Genomic DNA, 23,322 nt, shown 5'->3' with positions numbered 1-23,322 from the left:
TGGTTCTTCATCATTAGTCAATTCAATCAGCTTGTCAGTCTTCCAAGTATTTGACTTCATGTTTGCTGTTACAGGCTCCAAGAGTGATGCAGAACTGTAGGAACAACATTTGTTTGTTTACCCTTCTGGCCAGTATCAAATATTCTGACTCAAACTGGTACATAAGAAATCATGCTGTGTGCAAATAAATTTATCTATATAATAGGGCATCTCTAATTTCCTGGAAGGGCTCAGAGTCCACCTGCCATACAGGGGACTGAATCTGCAAAGAACATTATTGAACCCTAAATCTTTGTTCTAGAGAAGTGCATTAATTTCCTAACTACCATACCACTTTTCTGCTTTCCAATAAAAGGATTGTTTAGATTCCACATTTCAACCATATTTTCAATTCAACTGAAAACAGAGAGAAAGCTTTTTTCTTACTGAAAGGTTCAAGGGACAGAAAAACATTTAGGATAGGTTCTGTTGAGCTGGAAACAATTGCAAACTTAGAATACACCTCAATGAGAACAAGAAAAAGGTCCCTGAGCACATATGAAATAATCCTTTGTCTCAGACAGAGACTGTATTTCACTGGGAAAGGGAGGCAAAGTGCTTGCCAGGAATTGCATTCCCCATCCTTGACAGTGTTCAAAGCCAGGTTGGATCAGGCCCTGAGAACTTGGTCTAGTGAGAGGTGTCCCTGTCCATGGCAGGGAGTTTAAAACTAGATGATCTTTAAGGTGTATTTCAGCCCAAATCATTCTATGAGTATGTAACTAACCAGGTACCTTGCTGCTATATGAAAAAGAAAGAAAACAGATGTGGAATGGATGAGGTCAGTCTTTAATGAGGAATAACCTGACCTCCACTCAGTACTAACAGCAACTTATATTGGTGTCTGTCCAATTCCCTTGAATCTTCCTGTGCATTGGAATTCATTATTTGCCTAATAATACCACAAAAAGCAGTTCTAGGCTGTAGCTGTTTGCAATAAACATTTCTCTTCTTTGGAGGAGAAGAGCTCTCCAAAAACCTAAAATGGTACCAAATGTCATGCAAAGCTAGTAGTAACATTAAATAGCCTCTAGCTCACAGCTGCAATGCTTCTGGACTGACAGACAGCTGCCAGGAAAACCAGAGCTACGAACTGCATCTATCTCATCCAGAAGTTCACTTGATGCTCTGGTCTCATTACAGGTACTCGGAAGATGGAATACAAGGGCAACAGCTGGCACGAGACCTGCTTTATCTGCTACCGCTGCCAGCAGCCTATTGGGACAAAGAGCTTCATCCCTAAGGACAATCAAAACTTCTGTGTACCCTGCTATGAGAAGCAGTTTGCCATGCAATGTGTCCAGTGCAAGAAGGTAGGGCTCTTATTTTGCTTACATGAAACCTAAGGGATTGAAGTCCATCCCATTTTATATCCCAGTAGGCAGAATATCTCATTTTCGTATGTGTAAAAAGATTAAGAATTAACTGGTTTTAAGAGATTATATCATTTCAGTTTCACTTACTTGTAAGAGAAAAATCCCTGACAAAGTCGGGAGAAGCAGAAATACTTAATCTAAAATATGAAATAAACAAGTCTCTCCCAAAGAAAGAAACAGGAAAGTTGAAACACATCGAGTAATTCCTCTGCCATGAAGAAAAGGACAGGTGAAGGAACAGTAATGAGACAAACTCTGGTACATGCATACAAAAAGCAACATACAAAGAGTAGCTTGAAAAGCAGAGTAAAATTGAGAGTGAGATTTTACGATATATGCAGAATAAAGTACTTTTAGTTTCTTTTTATAAATAAGGAAATTACAATAAAGCACTTGCATGATTTTCTCAAGGTCTACACCAAGCAAAATTATAATCTTGCTGTTGCTAAGCCTTCTTCCCTTCCTCCCACACACAAAAATCCCATCAACCTTCCTCTTTACCAAATCAAAATACAAACTTTCCACTCTTAAGAAAACACTTTCTTGTCTTTTTTTTTTTTTCTTAAACAGGCTATCACCACAGGAGGCGTTACTTACCGGGAGCAACCATGGCATAAGGAGTGTTTCGTGTGTACTGCATGCAAGAAGCAGTTGTCTGGGCAGCGCTTTACCTCCAGGGATGAGTTTGCATACTGCTTGAGCTGCTTCTGCAACCTCTATGCCAAAAAGTGTGCTGGATGTACAAACCCAATCAGTGGTAGGTCTCTCATGGCTGGTGCTTTTACATTTTGTGGCTGTTTTGTGTGTTGAGTTGCTACTAAAGGCAAAACTAAACAAAAAGTCTGACCTGGTACAAGAGATGCCCAACTAAATCTTCTCATGGAACATCAGCTAGTAATTTTTGAGGTTAAACAAAAGACAATTACTACTAAGAGATATTTTTCCTTTTTTTTTTTTTTCTTTTGTACAACTTCAATACACCCAATGAAAACTGCCATAGCCTCAAACTCTGGAATGCTTTTTTACTAACCTGCTTCTTTTCCTGAGGCATTCTTCCTTCAGAGCTATGAATCAAGTCATGACACATGACAGACTTCTTTTTTAATTATCTAAAATGCACCTCTACAAAACATAAATTAACATACTCAGGTGCCATAAAACATTCTGTAAAAACCTATCAGAATTCTGTTCAGAGGCAGGTGCTTTGCTTTTCTTCTGCTACATGTTGCAGGGCCTTCCCTGGGAAGTTCATTTCTGCCATTATCACTAGGGATAACAACCTTACTCATTAACTTTGCTGAAAGCAACAGAAGTATTTGAGGATGAAAATATTAGTCAGAATAAGGGTGGCAAAGTTAGCACAGCAACAAACAGATTTGCCACAATGGCATTTTTTCACTGCTGCATGTCAGATCTCCGTGTCAGTCTGCATGACCTGATGGCTGACCTGCTATTGTTTTCTTGTAACAGAACGATTTTGCTTTTCAAACAGGACTCGGAGGAACCAAGTACATCTCTTTTGAAGAACGGCAGTGGCATAATGATTGCTTTAACTGTAAGAAGTGCTCCCTTTCATTGGTGGGTCGTGGCTTCCTCACAGAAAGGGATGACATCCTTTGCCCTGAATGTGGAAAGGATATTTAAAGTGCAAACTAAGAGGTGAGGAAGAAGGGAGGAAAGCCGTGCTCGCAATATATAGTCTGAAACACATGGATGTTCAGAGCTACCTTTGCCACTCTGTGTCTCACTGTACTATTAACATTTCTTAACCTTTTTCTTTATACTCTCCAAATCTGGAGGGAAAACAGCTTGAGAATCTCTAATAGCAGTGTTGGTGTTTAAGATTTCTATCAATAACAAAAACTAATGCAAAACCCATGATGTAAAACTATTTGGCTGTTTTTGACACAACATACCATTTTTAATATTTTTTTTCCTAAAAATATTCCAGTTACAAGCAAGTGATACAGTTCAAGGATAACAATGGCCACACACAATACATTAATAGGTGGATATCCAGGGTGAAGCCTTCTGCCAACTGAAATCAATGGCAAAGGCCATTCAATTCCAATAAGGCTGCTGTGACCCCAGTGTTCTTGAGCTATGTGATAAGTGTGTGCTGTCAAGTCTGTAGAAAGACTGCAAAAGTAGAGAGTGTTTCAATGTACATGGATTTGTTACATGCCATAAAGAGATAATGATGAAACTGAACAGTGGAAGTGGGAGTGCTTCATGACAGGTACATATTTTATTGCATGTCTAGCTGATCATTGTGCGAAGTACAAGTTCTGATTGACAGTGTCAGTATTACAGTTAGTTGACATTACATTGCACATTGTATTTTTCAAAATAAAATTGTTTAAAACAAACCTACAATTGTGGCTTAATTGTATTTACATAATATTTACAAAAATGTTTTCAAATTCTGAAGAAACAAAATGCATACAAACACAACCCTTTTTGCACCCAATATTTGGGGGTGTGAAGTTCAGATCATTCTCAGAAGGGCCCTGCTGTACAACATAGTTTTTTACTAATTCAAGTCAGTGGGAAAACTACCAGCAAAAATAAACAAGTGTGTGAAAACACACACTCTACTGACTGCAGCTGATAAAAATGTGTTCATAAGCTCTAAACTCAAGCCCAAAATATTTTTCTTCTCAGCAAGCAAGAAGGTCAGGACAACTCAAAAGACATCCATCTATCTTTGCAAAAGTCAGAAGTTTAACTTCTATACTAGGGCATGCTTTAATTTTGTTCTCTATTGGGATACATAATACTCTGTTGAAGCAGAATTTCTGCTACGTTTGCCACAGCAGCAACTGTCAGCAACATCAAAAGGAAATAATACAAAGGAAGATAAACCTTTTCCCAAAGCAAACTGCAAGAAATATGGCCATGTTATGCGATGCACAGTCCCAGTACACCTTCCAGATGGAATTCATTCGTGTTCAGAAAAAGGAGGAAAGAAATATGTCACACCTCCAACAGGAATCTTCAGATGTGAAATTAAGATTTAGGAATATACTTACTCTGTGTGCTACTGGGTAGGGAAAGTTTGCTCCTAGTTTCTGCCACCACTCTTGAGTTTGTCTCTTAGTACCAAGTGCAAAGTGCTCACAGGTCATTCCCCTCTCATTAATTCAATCATCTAAATAGATGTATCAGATCAGATTTATTCATTGCACACTATTTGAAGAACTTGGCTGGCTGACATTTTTGAAGTGCACACTGTGCTAATCAGAACTCAGTGAATGACTAAATTCTATTCCTTGGTGATTTCATTCTATGATGTAAGCTGTAGCAATAGCAACAAAAATCCCTCTTTATCCCTCCTCTGAAAGGAGGGCAAACACCTCACTCTCTCCTCAGGGGTCTGCCAATCCCCCAGCACACTGCAGCTCTGCTCTAGTACTTTGCTGAGAGAAGAAAGATTTTTCTGAGCTAAAGGGGTAGCGCCCCTGTACTTGGCACTGATGAGAAGCTACATCTTGAGTCACGTGCTCAGTTTTAGGCCCCTCACTACAAGCAGGACAGAGGTGCTGGAGTATATCCAGAGAAGGGCAATGGAGCTGGTGAAGGAGCTGAAGCTGGGAGTTGCTTAGCTTGGAGAAAAGAAGGCTGAGGTGAGACCTTACTGCTCTCTACAACTGCCTGAAAGGAGATCACAGCAACGTGGGGCTTGGCCTCTTCTCTCAGACAGCTTGTGATAGGACAAGGGGAAACAGCCTCCAATTTTGACAAGGGAAGTTCAGGCCACATATTATGAAAATTTTCTTGACTGGATGTGATAAAGCAGTGGAACAGGCTCCCAGGGAATGGTGGAGTCACCCACCATCCCTGAAAGAAAGTGTTCAAAAAACACAGACATGGTGCTTTGTGATACAACTTAGTGTGCATGTGGAATTCAGTTGGACTTGATGATCTTGGAAGTTTTTCCCAACCTTGATGATTCTAAGAAGGCAGTAGGAGCAGCACAGCTTGCACCTTGCCTCCCAAGTGCTACAACAGAGAGCAAAATGGCCCCAGCTTTGGGGAAAGGTAGGTTAAACACGCAAGGCTGGAAAGCATCCCGGCCTGGAAACAGGACTGCTACCATGCAAAAGCAGCATGATGCTATTACTCCAGTGCAGTTCTGCATATCCCTCCTTAACACATACCAACACACACATGCTCCTAGCAACTGAACTACACAAAATACATCCTAGACTCTAGACCACTGACAGGAAGCCAGCCACAAAACAGAATTCCCATCAGAATTGTTACACAAGTGCAAAAACCAGCACTTCATGTGATACTAACTGCTGCTACAGCTGCAAAGCAGCTACTGACCCTTCTACCCTTAAAATGCTGATTACATCAAGTCCACTGAAATATAACTGTACAAACTGAATAAGCTTAATTACATCACAAAAACAAGGCAGCACTGTTTCATTTGCTTTTAATTTAATTTATTTAAATAGGATAAGGCTACTTAAAAGACAAGTCTTTACATAAAAAAATGTACATTACGTTAAAGTTTGCTGTACTCAAGTACAAAAACTGCACAAGTGTTTAGTAAAAGGGAGAGAGCACACCATTTCAAAACACACATCCTTACCATTTTACAGCATTCGAGAAGTGCCTTTTACATCATAACAGTGAATGGAGAACTTCTGTAAAGAACTAAGCTACAGTTTTTGGTTTCAATACAAACCAAAGTTAAAAATGTAAACAAGCTTTCAGATCACTACCAAACTTCTTTTACTGGGTTAACTAGGTGGATTCAGAAGTTGATTCTTTTTTGGTTTTACCAAGTCTGGGAGCATTCTTATTATTCTTATTTACCATCCCTATCTAAAACTGATCTAAACTGGCTTCACCCTGAGCCAATGAGTTTTAATAAAAATGTTTCCATCAACTTAATTGGATTTTTGCCCTGTGAGGCACTCCAATAATCCAGATGAAACACCAATTTTCACAGAAAACCAAAATCCATCTTTAATTATCAAGGGAAGGGAAAAAAGGTTTGTGGGACTTTTTCTAGAGTGCAATTACATGTGTTAATGCTCTCAAGGTACTTCTGTCTTCCAATCCATATCCCTCTTCAACTGTCTGTAGGCTGAGAAAGCACTGGTCTGCATTCCATTGGTTTTCCCCATATTTTATAAATAAGCATGATTGTAACCAGGAAAACAATCAAATTTCCTACACTGGCACATTTTTACACTTATGCATGTAAAAAATATGCCTGTGTACTTAAAGAGACCACGGCACTAATCCATTCACTACTTCCTCTCAAAGTTTCCTATCAGTCTAGTCATGTATTTCCATCTGTGCATTCCTTGTTTCATATATCAAGAGAAACTTCAATTTGAAGTAATGCTGTTAAAATAGTTCATCTCTTATTACCAACCTAACTTGCACTGCAAATTCTACACTCCTGTGCAATAAAAAGGAAAAAAAAATTCTGTAGATTATCTTATCAGCAGAATGGTCAGTTTTTTCACCTAAATTAATTACCTTTTTATAGCCAAGAAGTCTCTAGGGATGACTCTAAAATTCAATAGCTATTTTAATATTTAATCAGATGTGGAATAAAACTGAATCTTAGTGAAACAATGTGTGAATCACAGTGACATGGAGGAGATGAACTATAATAATCTTGAAAACTAAGAGTGGAGGGTTCAGTATAGTGTAATATCACCACCTTTTAAAGAAGTAATTAACTACTTGGTGTACAAGAGTGGATACTTTTAAGGTGACTGGTGATAGTGACTCCAGCTTTACAACAGGGAGCTGTTAAACTTGTTAAAACTTCACAGCAATCTGAATCTCTGTAAGTCTGTAAATTCTAAAATAATTTTATTTAAACTGTTTAAATATGACCTATCTATTTGAAAATACGGAAGTAATATTTATGTTTTGAGCACCATTCGCTACTTCATGGCCATGTAACATGCTGGATTTTCTTCTTTGCTTCCGAAGGCTTTAGGTCATTCTGGAATACAAGAAAATATATAATTATTCTTAGAGATACTGTGCAAACAGGAGTCAGTCATTAATCTGGCATATTTCAATCTGGTACTATTACAGTATTCAGCTACAGGCTACTACAACAGCTTTCTATTGCCATCTTGTGGAGAAAGCTAAATATCACAGAATTTCTCTGGTGAAGATAAAAATAGAGCCAATGAATTTAACTACCTGCAAATCATACATGTGTTTTGGTTTTCAGCAACCTACAATTAAATATTCTTAAATATTGAAAAATTTCTTTCAGTTATGCAGCTTAGAAACAGGTACATATTGAAGTTTCAAAACATACTTTTGAAGTTATTTCAGGTAGTCTTCTTAAAATACTTGTTGAAATGGAATTGTGTAAGGAAAATTCCCCAAATACACAACTAGGAAACCAATTTACTTTTGTCAAACAGTAAAAAACATTGAAAAAAGAAAAAGAAAATTTGGTCTTCCTTTGTAATGACCTGGATAAAAAGAAGATAAATAATTGCCAAAGCCTCAGATGAACTCATCTTTCACGCCCCCCTGCCCAAAGAAACCTGTAAAAATCAAGAAAGCCCAAAGCAAAGAAATGGCAGATGAAGTGGTAAAATAATTTCCTTTCATCATCTAAGGAAATAAAAAAAAAAAAATCTGAGAATTTAGAGCTCCAAAGGTTCACATAAGCAGAGGAAATACAGGTATATGAGTTTTCAAGAACATACTGCAACACGCTGGTTCAGAGAGCACAATCTAGAAATCGCTCTTCTCTTTAAAAGACTTTCAGTGTCAGTTTATTTACAGGAATCCTGTGGACTGCAACTATTGAAAGGTTTAAGGGAATCAGACCCAAAGATAATAGCGATAGTTCTGTACTATTCATTAAAGTTTTTTGAACGTCAAGCAACAGTCACTTGCTTGGAGACACAGTTGCCTTTATTGTCATTACACTAATAATAGATCAGGCTTTACAGCTATCTGCCAAGTACACTGATTCTTCCTGACAGCATCACTTTCTATTCAATAGCACATTTAAATTAAATACAAAGAAGCTGTGAGTGTATACTAAACAAGTTTCAAAAGCTCTGTAGGTTCAGAGCTGACCAATACTTGGAAGAGTTCTAAATACTGAAAGAAGTGGTAGTAATACTGGTAGTAGGAAACTACTTACACCTCTCAAGCATAAATTCCATTCAGAGCCTCAGCCATGATTCTTTTAAAAGCTGCTAAAGCTGTCCTTCACAACAGCCATGTGTTTTGGTACTCATGTTTAATAAAAGTCTGATGGAACATACCAATCCATGCAGCAGAATATTACCTGCATTCTCTCATTAAAGGTTTTTTTAAAAAATATGTTAATATTTTTATATGTTATTATTAATATGAATGTTTTATTGCATCTCATGAGGCAATAGTGAGAAAACAAAGTTCAGTGTCATGTCTTAGGAAAATGCTAATCAATGTAACTGCACACTGTATATCTAAAGCTCCCTCTGCAGTTCAACTGAGAACAGATATTTCTATTTCTTCCTTTGAAGCCCAGATTTATTCCAGATATGGAAATGTGGAAACTCCTTCATTTGTATCATGAAGGAATACAACACAAGTGTTAAGACCTGTGTCTGTATTGCAGCACATTTTTAAGAGATAGCCCAATGCTCCCTGCTCAGTGACAAGCCCTGTAATCACACCACTGCCAAAACTAACCACTGTTCTTTGTCCCCATCTGGCAGCTACACTCAGCACCATTACCTACACAGAAGCTTCTTACTGACAAGTACAAACTTCCTTCATTCTGATATTTCCCAAACTAGCTATACTTTACTAATACTCACTGTTTCTAAATACTCTACTATTACTCCAAAATAAAATCATCCTGAAAACTCCTGCAAGGGCTCTAACTTCGGCTCCTGTAAATCTCAATTAAAAAAGAGAAAGCTGCAGAACAAGATACTGCACAAACATACCGGCAAATCAGATTCCTCTTTCGGAACAGACCTCTTTAACTTCACAACAGTAGTTCCTGCTATTGGAGACAAAGGGTAAACCTTCAGACCAGTCAACACACTGCTGTCAGTCTTTGAAATATTGTTCCGCTGAGCCTCATTATTCCTTATTCCCAGCTTAGCGTCCTCTGACAAACTGGAGGCTGAAAGGTATGTTGAGGCATTGGAAGGAACTGATAATCTCCTGACTGTGTTGGTGGTGCTTCCAGCTGGAGGAGGCTTCAGGCGCTCAGCAGCTCCGTTCTCCGTCTTTTTCACCTTTATGCTTGTACTTGTAGAATTGCCATCAAATACAATTAATGGCCGTTTCCTTAAACCTTCCACTGCTGTAACACTGAAAATACAAATCATAAAATTCACAGAAACATAGGTTAGATGATCAAAAGATAGCATATCCAGGACATGAGTAGCAAAATTTAATTTTATGCTCCCTGAAGAAAACATATATCCCAAAATATTAATATTAAACTCTGAGATGCTCCAAACTTAAATAAAAATAAATATACTTATATACACTTACATATACTTAAATAAAAATAAAAAGCAATAGAAGTCACTTCCAAAAATTAAAGGCGTGGGGGGCTGTGTGAGGACCAGGGGGCTGTGTGAGGACCAACTCTTCTTGCTCCTCAGCAAGAAGAGTTGTGTGAGGAACTGTCTAAGCAGACAATTCTAGCTGTACAACCAAAGGCACTATGCTTTCACCACTGCAGTTACTCTAGAGTAACTAGAGAGATAGTAAGTGTGAAGTATTTAAAAAGATGAGTATTTAAGGAAGGGTGTGCTACCTTACCTGCAGGAACAGCATCTCATATTCTGATACTTCTAAATTTCTCTGTTTCCACTCTTATTCAAAAGCATAATGTTAAGGTAAGTCCAAAAGATTGTTAGCTAAGGAATAAAAACACTAAGCAAAAAAACCCACAACTGTTTCAAATAAATCTTCTTTGAACAGGAACCCTAAGTGAATTTAATGACATTTTTTCAATAGTTTGTGCCTTTAAGCCTATGTGTAGTCAGAGCAGGCCAGTTTAGTAACCACTGATTCATTAAAAGGAATATTATCAAGCTAACATCAAAAGAGTATTATCAGAAAACATCTTGACTGAGAAAAAAATAAAGTACAAAGTCAACATAACTCACACTATATGAATTCAGAGTTTTAAAAATGCAATGCTCAAGAATGACAAAGAGAAAGTGTTTGGAAAGTGCAGATTTAACAAATAAAAAACCCAAACCACCATTAAGAGATATAATATTCCTGTTTAAAAACTTCAATTTTCAGTTTTGATAAAAAGCTCTTTTGCACCTATTTCAGCACACTAACAGTTTCCTACCCAAACACTAACCTCATGTTTCCATCCCCAAGTCCACAGATGTAAACAAATTGAGGTACTCCAACCTCTTATGCACATGGAAAATAACTGGACAAAAAACAGCTCAGTGTTTTAGTCACTGCTACAATTTTAAAAAACACCTAAAAACTGAGAAAAACATCTTAAAAACCCCAAATCACTGGACAGAATTTGTTTAGCTCTTCACAGTAAGAAACCCCAGCAAAGCTAAAAGAGACTCAAGACATCAACAAGCTGTAATACTGAAAAACTACAGGAATTTCCATCCACCTTTCCTTAGGATTTACTGCTGAACATATCAGAATACCACTCAAATGTCAAAGTCTTGGGCAGGTGGAAGGTTAAATGAAGAGATTCAGTAAAACAAACTTTTGAAGAAGATTTTGCTTTCTGAGCAAATACAAACAGAAAGATTTTTAAAATGAGACAGAATATTTATTTCAGAAAGCAAATGTTAGTTTTGAAACAGACACACAAAACTGCTGCAGCATGCACCCCTCACTCTAGATAGAGTAGGCCACCCCTGTCCAGAAGAAAGCATAGTTCAATGTGCTTCTAGCACTTTCCTTAAACACTGCAAACACGATTATTAATTAGCAATTATACAGTGAAACAAAAAATATTTCCTTTCTCCTCATTATAAAGTACCTTGAAATCCACCAATAACTCATTATCAAAACTGGGGTGAAGGTACAATACCAGTTCTCTGGATCAATACAGAGTGGGGGTGGAGGGACTGAGAGTAGCCCTGCTGAGAGGGACTTGGGGATATTGATGGATGAGAGGCCGGACACGAGTCAGCAACGTGTGCCTGCAGCCCCGAAAGCCAAATCTGTCCAAAGCAGTGTGGCCAGCAGGTCAAAGGAAGCGATTCTGCACCCCTACTCTGCTCTGGTGAGACCTCACCTGGAGTGCTGCATCCAGATCTGGAGGCTCTGAAGGAAGGAGCAACTCCAGAGGATGGTCATAAAAATGATCATAAGGAAAGGCTTGAGAGAGTGGAGGCTGCTTATCGTGGAGAAGAGAAGGCTCCAGGAAGACCTTACTGCAGCCTTTCAGTACTTAAAGGGGAAGTATAAGAAAGACAGTTCTGTGAAAAGAAGCACTATAAGCTAGACAGCATTAAGAACATTTAAATGACAAAAAAAAATTATCTTCCCCTTTTTTCTGTTTTTGCAGTAGTAGAATCTCAAACTTCTGACACAGGCAAGCCAACACAGCATTCTCTGTAAACTGTAACAATATCCAAAAACTATACAAGCTTCACTTATCAGGAAAAGATTAAACAAAATGCATTGTCCTAACTTGTCCAAGTCTGGCCCAATAAAGCTAAATTACCTTTTCTTCTCACTTTTCAAGTCATTTTGCTGTCTTTTCTTTTCCATCATTCTCCCCCATCTACTTTTTGGCAAGTCACGCTGAGGCAGGGGAATGGCATGTTGAATATAGAGATCAGTGAGTCCATCTTTGTCCATCTTTACATCATTTTCACCTAATATATTTTTCTGTGGGGAACAGAAAAAGAGTTGTTATTTTTATGACAAATTCAACATTCAACCATCTGAGTGGCATAATTTCTTATTTCAAAATCCACTGTAAAGTACTGTATTGGGCCAGGGTTCCAGAAGTAAAGGGGTGGCTGGGATGATCAGTTTTGAGAGGCCAGGATCTGCTCAGTGACAACAACAGCCCAGTCTCCTACCTTCCTACTGTCAACTTCCTTCATTTTCTGTGTGGATTACACTCAGCCTGTCCCTTCAGCAAGGCAATGGGAAACACGGGATGTTTTGGTCAGTGCATAGAGGTTTCTTTTTCCACCACCTGCAAGTGCATTTCTTCACATGTCTCCTCATGTGCCTCTTCCTGTGTGACCTTTGGAGTCTCCTGCCCCCAGTGTCTGCTGCTCTTTAAGTGCATCTGAGTACAGGTGCCATGAGCAACTCTGCTTCAAATTCTGGGGTGTGATGGGCTGCTTTCTTCAACAGTGTGAGATACATGGACCCAGCTGTGACCAGCACTGGGCAGTTATTCACCTTTGCCCACACAGATCAACCCTGCAGCCCCTCTCCACCCAAAATACTGCAAATTTTCCCAAGGAAAATAGCAGTGAAAAAAGGGAAAATTTATGATAGACATATTGTTGATGGTTGATGTTTTCATGCACTCTTAAACACGCTTCTCTGAATCCAACTACAATACCAGAGCTCTTTTTCACATTTCTAGAAAACAGACAACTAGAATGTAATGCAAGTCAAACTCATAGTGTAGAACTGTGTTATCTTCCCTAGTTCCCAAAGAATAATGGAAATAAGTTTCATCCCAACATGAGGAAGAAATTCCTTACGTTAAAGATGGCAGAGCACTGGAACAAACTCCCCAATGAGGTTGTGGACTCTTCCTCTCTGGAGACATCCAAAACCCACATGGATGTGCTCCTGTGTCACCTGCTCTAGGTGACCCTCCCTTGGCAGAAGGTTTGGACAAGATGATCTCCAGAGGTCCCTTCCAACCCTAACTATTCTGTGATTCTAGGAACCACCAGTAAGAACCAGTTTTCTTTCTAATTGTGTATTGGGTTGTGAACATTTCTTGGTACCTCCTGCCAAATTTATGGGGTGAGAAAAAAACTTCACTAACATCCTACAAATCAAGGTTATCAAGAGCAGATCAAGCTTCTGCCACTGCTGGTTCTGGCAACACTTCATGACTTCTGATGTTGGACTGAAACCTGTCCATATAGGCTGCATGGACAAAAGCATATGAAAGTTCTTTCAGCTTATACAAAACCCTGAAACTTTGATTACTATTGTTTCATGCATCTGAAATTTTCAGCCAAGGCAGTAACTAGTATTCCAAACAACATCAACTAAAGCTTTTTATGGCCCTAAACTGTTTGTAACTCACTTTCAAATTCAATTATTTTCCAATTATCAAGTATCAATACTTAAAAATTAAAACATTAGCTTGACTGATTGCATAGGTTGCACTTCTTTAACTCACAGAATTATAAGGGTTGGAAGGGACCTCCGGAGATGATCTAGTCCAACCGACCTGCCAAGGCAGGGTCACCTAGAGCACGATACACCGGGTATGGACGTGGCAACTTTAACAGTGTAAAGCTCATCCTTCCACAGCCAGTTTTATGTATGCAGACACTGTCTCGATTTGGGCAAATTGCTTTTTAGCACCCTCGGTGTTCAAGCACAGCCCTTTTACAAACACGGAGACATTTCCCGCGCCAGTGGCTCCTCTCTGCAAGTTCGTGGTGTCCAGAGCACCGACTTGGTGCCCGCTCTTCCCTGAGCGCCGTGACTCTCTTCGCCCCGCCTCAGGGGCCGCCGCTCCGCCCGGCCCGGCCCGGCCCGGCTCCCCGGACGCACCTGCTCCAGGGTGAGCCGCAGGAATTCCTCCGAGAGCAGCTCCGGATGCAGTAACAGCAGCTCCGACTCCGAGCGCCCAGACCCGCACTCCTCCTCGCTACCGCCGCCACCCCCTCGGGCTCTTCCCTGCGCCGCCATCTTCTTCCCCCGGCGGCCCCTTCCAGGACTCCCACAATCCCGCGCGCGGAGGGACACGCGTTTCCAGAGCAGCCGCGCGCCGCGGTGGCGTCACGGGCTGGAACGGGGCCGGAGCGGGGCAGCGGGTGCACCCTGCCGGGGCGGCACCGCTCTGCGGGGCAGCCGAGTCGGGGGAAACACACAGAATCCCAGAATATCCTGAGTTGGAAGAGGCCCGCAAGGATCATCGGAGTCCAGCTCCTGGCCCTACACAGGACAGCCCATGTCTTACACCCACAGCCCATGTCTTACACCCCATGTCTTAAGAGTGTTTTCCGAATGCTTGAACTCTGTCAGGCTTGGTGCTGTGACCACTTCCCTGGGGAGCCTGTTCAGTGCCTGACCACCCTTTGGTAAAGAACTTTTTTCTGATATCCAGCTTTCACCTCCCCTGATGTGGCTTCAGGCCATTCCCTTGGGTCCTGTCACTGGTCACCAGAGAGAAGAGATCAGTGGCTGCCCCTCATGAGGAACCTGTAGAACCATGGTGAGGTCTTTTCTCAGTCTCCTCCAGGCTGAACAGACCAAGTGACCTCAGCCAGTCCTCACACGGCTTCTCCTCAAGGCCCTTCACCCTCATGGCCCTACTTTGGATGCTTTCCAATAGCTTTGTCTTTTATTGTACTGTGGCACCCAAAACTGCCCCCTGCACTCGAGGTGAAGCCTCAGCTCAGAGCAGAGCAGGACAATCCCCTCCCTTGCCCGGCTGGCCATGCTGTGCCTGATGCCCCACAGGACAGGGTTGGCCCTTCTGGCTGCCAGGGCACTGCTGGCTCATGCTCAACTTGCCATTGACCCCCAGGTCCCTTTCCATGGCACTGCTCTCCAGCCTCCTGTTCCACAGTCTCTCCATACATCCAGGGTTGTCCCATCCCAGGTGCAGAATCCAGCACACGCCCTTGTTAAATGTCATTCAGCTGGTATCGCTTCACAAGGAACCCCAACGAGGGGAGAGAGAATGATGAGGCCTCCATGTTATCAGAAGGCTAAATAATTACTTTATTCTATACTATATTACACTATATTACATTACATCTAAATGGAATCTGCCAAGCAGTCAACCCTGCACACAACTGCACAGAAACTCATGACTGTCCGCCAACTGTCCCAACACACACACTTGACCCTGACAGGCCAAGGAAACAAAACACCGTGACTTTGGGTAAATAATCTCCATATTGCATTCTACTTTTGCACAAACACAGGCGCAGTAAATTATAAGAATTTTTTTTCCTTTCTCTGAGGTTCAGAGAATCTGAATCCCAGAAATATAATTGGGAATTGTGCCTTTCTTTTCTCTATGAAGAGAAATGTGGGGCTACACAGCTGGTGATTGCACAGCTCTCTAATTTCTCTGGGTTTCTCTGCAAGGCCTCTCTGCCCTTGAGGGAGTTAGGTGTTGCTGATAAGGTGAGGCCATCCCCCAGCTGATAACATGGAACCGGGAGAACATCTGTTTTATTGTCATTCTGTCAGCACAACTATGACAGCGGTTAACGCGGTCTGATAGGCAACAACAAAAGTTGCTTTGTAATTCCGAAGTACAATAGCTGCCTGCCCTTGGAGTCCAGTCGCCTCCTTACGTGTTCAAAAGCAGAATAGAGAATTACAAATGGTTACATGTGTTAATAACCATGTAATTTTGCAACATAAAATGACAAGGTAATTTGAAGTACTTGTTGCATTTTACAGAATTGCAAGGCATGGGCAACAATGTAACACAATAAAAGTACATCCACGTGGAAGGAGTTGAGGATACATGACTGTGTATGTCGCTTTAGAGCCCATATATATGCAGCACTTCAAAAGGCATAAATTCAAATTTGCAATATTTAAAAATCATTCAAGTGTACAAGTAACTAGTAACATTATATCATATGGCTTCCTCAAAAGTGTCTTCTGGCAGTATATAGAACTTGTTCCCCTGTGCTTTTTCTCTTCAGGGAAGCTGCATCCAAGGGGAAGCATGGGCTGGGTGCCAGGGCTGCCCAAAGCCCAACTTTATAGTTCTGTGCCCAGCAGGCACACAGCTATAGATGAGTTCTATTTTCATTTTCTCATTCATTTCTCACTTCAGCCAATTATGTCACAAAATCAACTGAACTCAACTAATCTTGTAAATTAATATAGCTTTTAGGGTGAGTGTTCAGCCTGGATTTTGGTGCTTATTTCAATGAATGAAATTACTTTCTTGTAAATTACATGGATCATCTCCCTCTTCCTAAAGTACCACGTAAGTTCTGCCTCACAGAAACGTATCCTTACTAACTGAATTAGTTGTGCTGATCAAGATTTATACCCCATGATTTTCTTATTTACTATTTACTTTATAGGCATTTGAACCCAAAATTATAGTTCCTCTTTGATTAACCAAAGCATGTCCTCTCACAATATAGTTCTGAAAGGGATGAAATGCAAACAGTCTGATAAAAATATAATGTTTCTTTTCCAATTGCTGTAAAAATAATAGAATTTTAATGAGCTATATTGGTTTCCTAGGTTTATTGAATGATCCTATTGCATTTCATAGCAGAGTTTTTTGTTGTTTTTTGGGGGGTTTTGGTTGTTTTTTGGGATTTTTTTTTGTTTGTTTGTTTGAATGCAATAGGGTAATTTTAAATAAATTATACCAGGTACCATTTTCTATAATTTTTCTTTTTAAGATTTTACAATAAGAAACAAAAAAAATGCTTTACATGAGTTCTGATACATTGCTCTTTACTTTGTTCATTAGCTGTACGTGTTGTTCCAAAATAGCTTCTTTCACCCAGTGAGCAAGAGGCCAATCCACACAGAGAATTGAGATATTTGAATTATTTACAGTTCTGTGCAGAAAGATGTGCTGGGCAGCAAATTCACAAAGCCAGCATGATGACAATCAAAACTTACCATTTACATATTTTAGCAAACAAAGGCATTAATGTTCATTGGCTACAAATTATTTAGTTCTTTCATTAATTAGTCTTCTATTGGTCAATGATTCCCTCACTTCTCATGCTGATTAAACTGCACAATCTTCCTCTCCTCTTGAGCCAGTGGGTTTCTTGGGCCGAGAGGCAGTGATCGTAGCTTTTCCCCTGGCGGAATTACCCTTTACCCAGTCAGAGCTGATTCCAGAGGAGTTGATGAGCCGGCTTTGTTAGTTTCTTCCTTATCTTGGAATTTTTACCAAATGTATTTGCGGCCCACTAAGTCTGCATTCTTTGTGTCCACTATCAGGAGCACACCCTTCTGGCCAAGCTGTGTTAACCTCCTCCTAGGTCACTGAGGCATATCAAGCCCTCAACTTTAACAAGGCAACTCTACCGATAAGTAATTTATCGTTTTAACATTTAATAGTTGAGAGTTATATATATTTATATAAATAATAATAGTAGTAGTATAAGTCTCTTGTAATACATGAGACTCATATAATACATGAAATACTATATACAAATTATTGTAAGTCTCATAATAGATATGAGACTTATACTACTACTATTGTTAACTCAAATTTGAGTGAGGACACTTTCTGAGAACCTGAAAAAAGCATCTTCCATATATATATATATATATATATATATATATATATATATGTGCGTATATATATTCCAAGGCTTTGGACTCTCTTATGTACCAATTTTAAATATATATACAAATAAATATATGCACATAAATATAAATATTAGAATATATAGACATAGAGAGACAGAGAGATAGATAGAGATGCATATAAAAGATGAATGTATTAGTCCCTTCTCTCGGCCGCAAAGCTGTATCTGTCCCCGCGGCGCACCGGGGTGTATTCCCGGCCGGCGCAGCCGGGCTTTCCCGCACGTGACCGGACGCGCCTCCCGCCGCTGCCGTGCCCGGTGACGCGGCCGGGGCGGGGCCGGCGCCGCACCGGAAGCGGCGCGTCCCCCCCGCCCGCCGCCGGCGGATCCCAGCGCGCCCCGAGGCGGCCCCGGCCGCCGCCACCGCACCGCGAGGCCTCGGAGCGGCGGGCCCGGCTCCGCCGTGCGCCGGCAGGTGCTGGGGGAGGGCGGCGGGAGCGGCTCCGCGCCCGGGCGGGCGGAGGCGGCGCAGCGGGGCCGGCGGTGGCGGGCCCGGCTGCGCGCGGTGTGTGTGAGGGGACGGGCGGCGCATCGCTGCCCTCCCGGGGGCTCCGCGGCTCGGGAGAGCTGTAGCCACGGGTTAATTAGAGCCCGCGCACGGTGTAGGAGTGCGCGCAGGTGAGGGAGCGGTGCGGAGGAGAGGGAGGCAGGGTGTTGCTCTCCGAGACAGCACAATGTAATGCAAGGTTATTGCTTAACTGGAGCGGGGGAGAGCTGCTTCCCACTTCTTGCAGGAAATGAGTGCGTGCGGGGTTATTATTGCGCTTAACAATCGGTGTCTCGTAGACTGATAATTTTCTTGACTATTGCTTTATTTTTCTCTGACAGGAAAACATCCCCATTATCTTGTTTTCCGGGCTTCTTACATCTAAATGTAGTATAAAAAATACTATCTGTAACTATGGAGTGGCCTCTTGCATTTCAAAGGAACAGCATGTTCTGCAGAACCTGTTCCTATGCAGTGCTCACTGGCCCCTAAGGTTTCATTAATGAGAACAAGAGAAATGCTAAAAAAGAGGTTATGTCCAGGTCATGCATGTTGGCATTGTTTGTTCCTAAAAGCTTTCTCTTACATCTTTTTTTATTCTAGAACGAGTGTTTTCTCTTTTTTTGGCTATGTAGTACTATGGATTTTTTGTTCCTTCTGTTCAGGAGTCATGTATCTGTTAAGAATTCTTTCATACTTTTAATTTTCATCAACTTTGATTTAGGGAATTCTTTTGGACTTTTTAACACATCTTGGTCAGGAGTAGAACTCTGCATTTTTCTCGGTGGTGCATATTAACATTTTTACTTTGGGCTGCAGGAACATTAACTGAGTCCTTGGCAGCTTCAGGTATGAAAGCTGCCTGACCTCTGCAGACAGTAGTTTATCACTCCAGGCTACAAACAGGCTCTGAAGAACTGTTGGGGTTGTTTTGGCAGTCAACCTTTGGACAGTCCTCTCTGAAATGCTGAGTTTCTTTTGATCGTGTTGGAGAACAAGGCGACTGTGTTGCCAGACTTACATTATCATTTTACCCTCAGCCATTTCTCTAGTGCTTCCTGGGTTTGTTTGGTTGTTTGGTTGGTTGGTTTTTTTGTTGAGGGTCATAACACTAATTTACACTCCAAGTGCCAAGTGAGGATGGAACTTGAAAATGTTATGGAAGCCCAAACTAAAATCTTTTTAACTTCTGATAAAAACCCAAAAAATGAACTCTGAAGTATTTGGCACTAACACTTACTACAGTATCTTGGGAATATGGTTTGATTCTAGCCATAATCTTAGTTTTATATAATTTTATTTCATTATTACCTGCAAGTTGTGTACCTTATCTTTTCTAACTCAGTTATAGAATTTTTTGACCATAGTTTTTAGTTTTCCATTGCAAAAACAAGGGGTTTTGTTAGATGTAGTAATTGGAAACTAAATTTGTTTTGTCTGTGTTTGGTTTCCATTTTTTTTACAGGAGTGTGTTGTTGATGTTGATTTCTTTGTTGGTCCACAGCCATTTAATTTGATGTTTTGTTGTACACGTGGAGTAGAAGTAATAGTGTATGTTTGAGACATTTAGTGTTGTGCCTGCGTTGGCTAAGTGGCCATTGCAGACCAGTCATGACAAATTAGAAAGTGATTAAACAAGGCCAACAGTTACTCATTTGCTCTTCTTTGGAGTGTTGAGCACAGTTGTCTGCTGGTTTCTTATAAAAATAACACAAGCCTGGAGTATAATAAAATTGCATGGATTGTTTTTAAAACAGTATTATCTGCTTCATAAATTGCATCTGTTCCTTGACAGTGCTTGATTGGAGAGGGGTAGGTATAGTTTGTAGAATAAATATTAGAAGTGCTGGTTAGCACTTAAAGACAGGCTTTTGGAATTATTGTGGTTGTGGAGAACAGAAACACTCTGAATTTCTGTGATACTGCATCTTGAGCTTAATGAATGCTTTATGGGTCATGCACTCTGCGTATGTTAACAGAAACCAACAAGCTACAAACCCAAACCAACAGCTTTTATTATGGGTTGGATAATACCTTGTGTAAGTTATTATTGAACTGGCTTGGAAAGTATGTATTTCTGTATTGCTGGAGACGAAGGAATGTAAAATATGTGTTAAAATGGAATATACCTGTGATATTTTGTGAGAGGGCTATGCATTAATAGGCCTACAGTGGAGTGTAAAGCAACATGACATGTTAACTAGTAGCACTAAATGCCTTGCAGCCTCTCAGGAAATCTAAGACCTGAAGCTTGTCTGTTTTCATGTACAGGTGATAGAAACCTGTGCATGACAGGTTTATAAGTAACTAAGTACTGGCAATCACCTCTTGTAGTGCCAGTGTCTGAGAGAGCCAATAACATGCTGGTAACTTGTGGAGAAAGCATCACTTCAGAATAGCTGGGTGCTGTTGTGCATCTGTTTCAGAATGGGTTAGAAGTGGAAGCATACAATTTGACTGATTTCTGTGGTTATTAATGTGCTTGCTCTGGCTTGTGTAGTTGGGTTAGAAATAGAGTATAGACTATTAAAAGTGCAGTAGTTAAGTTTTTGTATAAGTAGATGTTAAATTGCTTTCTCTGATATTTGATTCTATGCACAGAGGTAAATAGTAGTGTTTTTTTCTCTTTAATTAGATCACCCAGAAGACACAATGAGCGTTAAAGCTTTCAAGCTCGTTTCTGCTGTTGAGCGGGAGATGTTAATGGGAGACAAAAATTACATCAACATCGAGTGCATTGAGTGTTGTGGGAAGAACCTCTATATTGGAACCAATGACTGCTTTATCTATCACTTCCTGTTGGATGAAAAGGTATCCACAGCTGGAAAAATAACTTTTGCTGCCACCAAGCAACTACACAAATACCTGGGTTTGAAGAAGCCTGTGAGCGAGTTGAAAGCAGCCTCTGCCCTCACAAGACTGCTTGTGCTGTGTGACAACACTATAACACTAGTGAACATGATCAACTTGGAACCTGTCCCCACTGGTGCTAGGATCAAAGGAGCTGTGACATTCACACTGAATGAAAACCCTGTGAGTGGGGATCCTTTCTGCGTTGAAGTTTGCATTATCTCAGTCAAGCGTCGGACCATTCAAATGTTCATGGTGTTTGAAGACAGAGTCCAGATAGTGAAGGAAGTGTTTACCCCAGAACAACCCTGTGCTGTGGCTGTAGATGGTTACTACTTATGCCTTGCCCTTACTACACAGTATATAATTTTGAATTACAATACTGGCGTCTCCCAGGACCTATTTCCTTATTGCAGTGACGAGAAACGGCCAATTGTGAAAAGAATAGGCAGACAAGAGTTTCTGTTGGCTGGCCCTGGAGGCCTAGGTGAGACTAAGGATTTTAATTTTCTGCAATTTTGATAATTTTTCTTTTTCTCTGAATTTCTGAAGTGAAGCTTTACAAATTAAGTGTTATGCATAATAATGATGATTTCCTTCATAGATCTATCTTGGAATGCTGAGATATAAAGGGAGATGGTAAATTTTTGATACTTAGTACTATTATAACTCTACAATGCTATTATAACTATAAACAAACACAGAAAGTGGTTTTTTTTATGCACAAGATTTTATGATTATTTTTATTCTAATAATATGTTTTATTTTAATCAAAGCTTAATTTCATTGTATCTTGCAGCCCCTAACAAAAGAAATTGTTGGGTACCAAGTGAAATTTCAGATACTGAGAGACAGTCTGTAGCGATTAGAGGGTTTGTTGAGGGTTGGTGGGTTTGTGAACGTTGCTACAAAATTGTTCAATCAGTGTAGATGAATTATTTTTTTCCTCAGTTGCTATTCAGAGGAGCTCATATGAAGTCCATTTAATAGATTTTAACAGATTCACAAGCAGGTATGTTGTGCTACAGTATTAGTGAGAAATTTTAGTGGAAGTAAGTTGCGTCCTACCTCCTATAATAGTAAATGCTGTAGGTGTTATCAGATACTACCCAGTTTTTATGCTCCCATTTGCTTAATATTTTTAGTAGTATTTTTCAGCACTTAGTTAACAGAAAATTATAGTTTAGGTATTGCAAAACTAAAGTTAAATCATGTGAAACCATGCTCTTGTCTAAGAGATGACTGTAAGGACTACTGTAATCTATCTAAATGGACAATTTGCTGTGAGGTCAGTAATCTTGAGCTTTTTTTGGAAAAGCTGCAGTATCCCAGAGCTGACAGACCACAGGCAGAATGCTTTCATGCTGTTTGCCATATGACTCTCCTTTCAGGAGACACTCTTTATGTATTTTCTCTGAAACAGTAGGAATAGCATGGCACAAAGTTCACAGCTGTTTAGGTTCTTAATTTGGATTTTGATTTTTTAATATAAATTCCAAAGAAAATCATTGCTTATATTGAAGTTTTGCTTTGTGACCAGACTGCAAGATGTTCATCAACTCACCAGCTTTTCTCTAAAGAAGTAGACTTTCAGTAGAATTTGAGTTTATGTGAGTTAAAGATGTTCCAAGATGAACTTGGGGTTTTTTTTCTGATACAGTGAATTTCTAAGTCATTTTGGCTGCCCACTTCCTATTAAAGCTCTTAGTTCTTTTAAATTTGGACTTGCATTTTTGGACATTATTAACTGTTTTAGTAGTGCTAAGGAAGTTAAAATTTGTCAATTAGCTGATTTTCTGAGAAGATTCCATTCTTACTTTAGTTTTTAAAAATTTTTAGGCATGTCAAACCAGATTCTGTTCAAGTAATTTCTCTTTTTTTTTTCTTTAAGAATAAAATTTCAAAAGCATAATTGTATTTAGTTAGGAGTCAGAATTTTATTTATTCTGACTTTTGCTTTTGTCCGATGTACTGTAAGAGAGATACATGAAGAGAAGGTTACTTATAAAGTCCAACATCCTTGTGTTAGTAGAATGTCAGGTGTGGGAGGTCTTAAGCTAGTGCACTTGTGCTGCTG

General features: G+C 40.1%; 3 protein-coding genes across 11 annotated transcripts in view; 2 read left to right on the top strand and 1 right to left on the bottom strand.

The window, feature by feature from the left end:
• The window catches only part of FHL2 (four and a half LIM domains 2), a 55,405-nt gene extending 51,621 nt beyond the window's left edge, over window positions 1-3,784 (top strand). For all 8 annotated transcript variants that reach the window (XM_038137519.1, XM_038137545.1, XM_038137509.1 and 5 more), the window contains 3 exons: window positions 1,183-1,352; window positions 1,986-2,172; window positions 2,908-3,784. In XM_038137519.1, coding sequence (XP_037993447.1) covers window positions 1,183-1,352; window positions 1,986-2,172; window positions 2,908-3,059 — 509 coding nt within the window. In that variant the 3' untranslated portion in view covers window positions 3,060-3,784. The remainder of the gene's footprint in view (window positions 1-1,182; window positions 1,353-1,985; window positions 2,173-2,907) is intronic.
• A 2,065-nt stretch (window positions 3,785-5,849) lies between these two features.
• C1H2orf49 (chromosome 1 C2orf49 homolog) lies at window positions 5,850-14,322 on the bottom strand. The gene is made up of 4 exons (XM_038137569.1): window positions 14,139-14,322; window positions 12,097-12,263; window positions 9,365-9,737; window positions 5,850-7,395 (listed from the first exon to the last, which is right to left on the bottom strand). The coding sequence occupies exons 1-4, from the start codon at window positions 14,274-14,276 to the stop codon at window positions 7,339-7,341; spliced, it is 735 nt and encodes a 244-aa protein (XP_037993497.1). The 5' UTR covers window positions 14,277-14,322; the 3' UTR covers window positions 5,850-7,338.
• A 3,598-nt stretch (window positions 14,323-17,920) lies between these two features.
• TGFBRAP1 (transforming growth factor beta receptor associated protein 1) overlaps window positions 17,921-23,322 on the top strand; it is a 37,370-nt gene continuing 31,968 nt past the window's right edge. The window contains exons 1-2 of one of the 2 annotated variants that reach the window (XM_038136328.1): window positions 17,921-18,323; window positions 21,031-21,732. In XM_038136328.1, coding sequence (XP_037992256.1) covers window positions 21,048-21,732 — 685 coding nt within the window. In that variant the 5' untranslated portion in view covers window positions 17,921-18,323; window positions 21,031-21,047. Of the gene's footprint in view, window positions 18,527-21,030; window positions 21,733-23,322 lie in introns of both variants that reach the window. The other variant, XM_038136336.1, reaches the window with a different exon arrangement.

This window comes from Motacilla alba, chromosome 1 (assembly GCF_015832195.1).
Source record: "Motacilla alba alba isolate MOTALB_02 chromosome 1, Motacilla_alba_V1.0_pri, whole genome shotgun sequence".
Lineage (NCBI taxonomy): Eukaryota > Metazoa > Chordata > Aves > Passeriformes > Motacillidae > Motacilla > Motacilla alba.
The sequence above is the reverse complement of the archived record's forward strand: the minus strand, read 5'-3'. Positions and strand labels throughout refer to the sequence as shown.